This window comes from Quercus lobata, chromosome 2 (genome assembly GCF_001633185.2).
Source record: "Quercus lobata isolate SW786 chromosome 2, ValleyOak3.0 Primary Assembly, whole genome shotgun sequence".
Lineage (NCBI taxonomy): Eukaryota > Viridiplantae > Streptophyta > Magnoliopsida > Fagales > Fagaceae > Quercus > Quercus lobata.
Genome location: NC_044905.1, coordinates 103,168,001 through 103,172,475, shown reverse-complemented (window position 1 = coordinate 103,172,475; position 4,475 = coordinate 103,168,001). Strand labels below are relative to the sequence as shown.

At 36.8% G+C, this 4,475-nt stretch overlaps 1 protein-coding gene across 1 annotated transcript; it reads left to right on the top strand.

Moving 5' to 3' along the window:
• Positions 1–2,975: 2,975 nt before the first annotated feature.
• Positions 2,976–3,388, top strand: LOC115974102 (disease resistance protein RGA2-like). Its single transcript, XM_031094318.1, has 2 exons — positions 2,976–3,278; positions 3,359–3,388. Exons 1-2 carry the CDS (start codon positions 2,976–2,978, stop codon positions 3,386–3,388), a joined length of 333 nt encoding a protein of 110 aa, XP_030950178.1.
• The last annotated feature ends 1,087 nt before the right edge of the window (positions 3,389–4,475 follow it).

Sequence of the window (4,475 nt, the reverse complement as noted above, 5' to 3'; positions counted from 1 at the left end):
TTTTCATTACATCATATGCAAGGAAAAATAACTTTAAGTCTTCTTTAAGTAGGGGTGTCAATTCGGGTTAGCGGGTCGGGTTCGTGTCGTATCGAGGTAGGGGTATTAGACTAAATGGCTCAACCCTAACCCGACCCATTTAATAATCGTGTCAGGATCCTTCAACCCTAACCCGACCTGTTAATAAGGTGGGTTGACCTGACCCAACCCATTTGACACGTTTAATAAACGAATCGTGTTGGGTTGACACGAATGTAACACAACCCATTTCAACCTACATAATATTAAATATAACATCCATCTATAAATTATTATTTTTTATATCCCAAAAACCAGTGCATACACTTTATGTCTTCGACCCACATTCAAAATAATATAATTCAATAAAAATATAACATTCATCTAGAAATAAGTTCTTTACACTCCAAAAGAAGTGCAACACTTCAACCCAAATTCAAAATAACATAGTTTAACAAAAATAAAATAACATAGTTCAACAAAAATATAATATCCTTGGAACTCGCTAAATGCTAAGTATCAATATTGAAAGAATTTGAGCAAATAGTAGACTAATCCTGACTATGACCACGATTATTATCCATAGATTCTTTGTTGATGTCCAAGTTCATAACATCTTCCACAAGCTCATCCAATTTCATTTGTACAAGTTCTATGCCAAAAAAAAGTATTAGTAGTTACAAAATATGATCATGCCTCAACAGTTTGACAAGAACTAAATAATAATAATGTAAGAGTAATAATAACTAATGAAACAAATAAGATTACCTTTCTCATTTGTAATTACTTACTTTTCTTTTTAAATTTAAAATATATGTTGGATATAAAAGGTATTTGAAAAATTTAAAATAAAATAATTATTTATTTGTTATACGAGTTAAACAGGTAGTGTTAAGTGGGTCATTTTGGGTTTGACACAAATAAATTGGCGTGTCAAACGTGTCTATTACGGGTTACGCAGGTTGACCCGCTTATGACACGTTTCTAATCGTGTCGCTTTCGGGTCGACCCATTTATGACCCAAACCCATTAAGGCCCAACCCTAACCCGAAAAAAACCGTGTTGGGTTCGTGTCGTGTTCACGGGTTGGGTCGAACATTGACACCCCTATCTTTAAGAGGAAAACTGTTCGCAGCAAGTCTGCAAGTACTTTAAACAACACTTAGCTCCTCAGTTTCCATTTGATATGCCCAATACGCATGAAACACCAATTACTCTTTTATGTGGATTTTGTTCTTGGATGTCATTGAACATATGGAAAATTTAAAATTACTAAATGCGAAAAAAATTTAAAATGACAACCCAATTGAAATATTTAAATGTAAATAAAATTTAAAGGAGCACAGATGCAGAATTCACAAAATTAGAAAAATAAAAAGGGGTTTAAGACATTATCAAATTTAGCAAGAAGAAAGTCATCAAACTTTCAGTAACTTGGATCGAATTAAACACTAAATCATCAACTTTAACAAACCCTATCATCAACTTTAACAAACCCTAACATCAACAATTTAATTTAACAAAGACCCAGTTAACAAACCCTAACATCATCACTGCAAAACAATGCATAGTTCAAGATTTGAGTATGAAATTTCCCTCATATCAATAGTTTAACCCACGAACAGAACAAAGCACAAAACAAAACCAAAAAAAAAAAAAAATCAAACCCATAAACCAATTCAATCTCAAAACACAATAAAGTTTCGCTCTTTTTTAGCAGGTTTAACAGTTTTATTACAAATTCAATACAGAAACCAAAATAGAAAACAACTTCGTGAAACCAAACTTTCTTTAATTTTTCATGCATGTTTCTCAGCAACCAAACAGTGAACAGTGGGTACAAAGCAACTCACATTTTTCTTTAGTTTTGAGAGACCGCGTAGACTCAAAGCTTGCTGTGGCTTGATCAAAGCTTTTGGCGAAGGCTGACTGAGACTGAGACTAACTGAGAGAACAATGAGATGGAGAAGCAGGTGAGTGAGAGCGTGAGTGGAGAAAGTGAGTGACAGATCAGTGTGTGAGAGGGTGAGACAGTGAGTGAGAGCGTGAGAGTGCGCGTCTGCTCTGTGTGAGAGAGAGGGTGAGGGTGAGGGTGAGTGACAGTGGAGATTGAATTGTGTGAGGCGTTATTTTTGAAAATGCTTTATTTGAAATTGAGTTTTTGAGACTCGGTTTCACTTTAAGTAAACCGAGTCTCTGAGCCTCAAGATCTACTTGGCCAAATTCCACGTGGCGTGTCCACATAGAACTCAAGATTTAAAAACTCGAGTTCCACGTGGACATGTCACGTGGAATTTGGCGATATCAGGTCGTAGAAACCGAGCCTTAGAGGCTCGATTTAGAGCCCAAAATCGAGCCTTTGAGGCTCGAGTTGCTAAAAATCCAAATACTTCGTAAACCGGCCCTACTAACTGAATAGTTAGTTTTTTAATGCTAGTTACCCATTTTCTCCTTAGAGTTATGCAGCTATACAAAAATTCAAATACAAGGAAGTTCAAAATATAAATAACTATGCCCTATCTGATTTTATCATATCTTAATCTGAACTCTGTTACAATTCAAATCAAGAGCTAAATATCTATCTATAGCTGCTGCACAGATCTGTTTTAAATTTGAATTTTATGCAGCTACATTACAGCTACACGGCACCACTATTTTGGCTGGCAATCTTATCCTTAACAGTCGTAAAGTCAATACTGTGTGGAGCCAGATGTAGACTCTCTAGCCAATCAAAGGACATTAACAATTTAGCATCCAAAGCAGAATATGCTGCCTAAGTCAAGTCCAAACCGCGTGGAGCCAAAGCTAGAAAGGCTTTTACACGTAAAGTAACTAAGCAATTCCCTTTTGGCAATTCACTTCTCCTGAGCTATCCTGTATTCCAATAGCATTTTGTTGCTAGAGTGAGTGAGTGAGAAAGAGAGACAGAGAGAGAAAGAGAGAGAGAAAGAGACGGTATGGTGGACATACTTCTATCTGCCCTGGTGAGCTCTATGGTGGGTAACTTGAATACTTCAGCACTTCAAGAATTGGGAATTGCTTTGGGCCTGAGAGATGAGCTTGACAACCTTGAGAGCACACTTTCCACCATCCAAGCTGTTCTGCAAGACGCAGAGGAGAAGCAGTGGAAGAGTAAGCCTATCAGTAATTGGCTAAGAAATCTCAAAGAAGGAGCTTATGATGCAGATGATGTTCTGGATGAGTTTGTAACTGAAGCTCTAATACAAGAGGCGGAGAAAGAGAAAGGTTTGAAAAGCCAAGTAAGTAGCTTCTTTTCTCTTCAAAACCGACTTATATTTCGCATAAAGATGGCACATAAACTGAAGAATGTGAGGGATAGACTGGAATCCATTTCTATGGAGAGATCTAAGTTTCACTTGAGAGAGGGATCTAAAGACGTGAAGGATCAACCATATCTTTCCAAGTATTTGCGTAGAATGAGTCCGCAGGAGGTCTGTAGCCAGTGGTCGTATCTGTATCATGCTAGACACCAATATCATCATCATCTGCATCACCTTCATCATGGTACTCCATATTTTCCTCTTCAAAATTAGGAACGACTTCATGCTCATCCACATCGTTCTCAAAGTCACCTTGCTCAATCCTCTCTTCGTACTGATCCATATCATCATTATTTTCACCATCATTCGCAGCATGATCTTCATCTTCGTCTTCCTCCTCTAAATGTGTCTCTTGAGAGTAGAGGGTTTCACTAGTATTCGTAACATAATCTTGAAATGGGAGGGTATAACCTCCCATTGCATACCCTCCCATTGTAGTGCATCTATCATCTAGGGCTGTAAATTGTAAACCCGTAGTTGTTTGTTGCACCACCTCAGTAGTGTTGTCTACACCCGCCTCCAAATTTACATACAACTTAGCAACATTTACTTGGGGCATTTTCTGGATCCTATTAAACATTATCTTTACATGTTTATCTTCTTTAATCACCATATACCCGTAATTTATCCGTTCATGAAGGACTTCTTGTAGGTAATGATAAATAATCTTGATGTCATACCAAGCAGGGTTCAATTTCAATTTGTCCATTATTTTCCTCTTCAAATCAGTCAACGTCTTCAACTTACGATGTAACATCATGTTGTAGCATTCGATACCCTCCCCTCTAAATGGGAATTCGTCAATCCCTTCAGGATTGTAAAGGGGTCCACCGAAGTATACATTTATGTCAATATTCTTCAAAGATTGTGAACCTATTAGAGAGCCAAGTAAATTTATGTTAGTGACATATTTGATCTCTTTTATTTAACATCAATTACAAAACCTTTTCTATCTACTCAAAGTACAAGAATCACAACTTCTAAAAGTGTAACAATTGCATATACTCACCCCACATCACATACAAACACACTCAATCATTATAATTTCGTACTCAAACAAATAAAAAAACTAAAGACAAAACTCACCCCCATTACAAAATTGAAACTCAGCTCTAA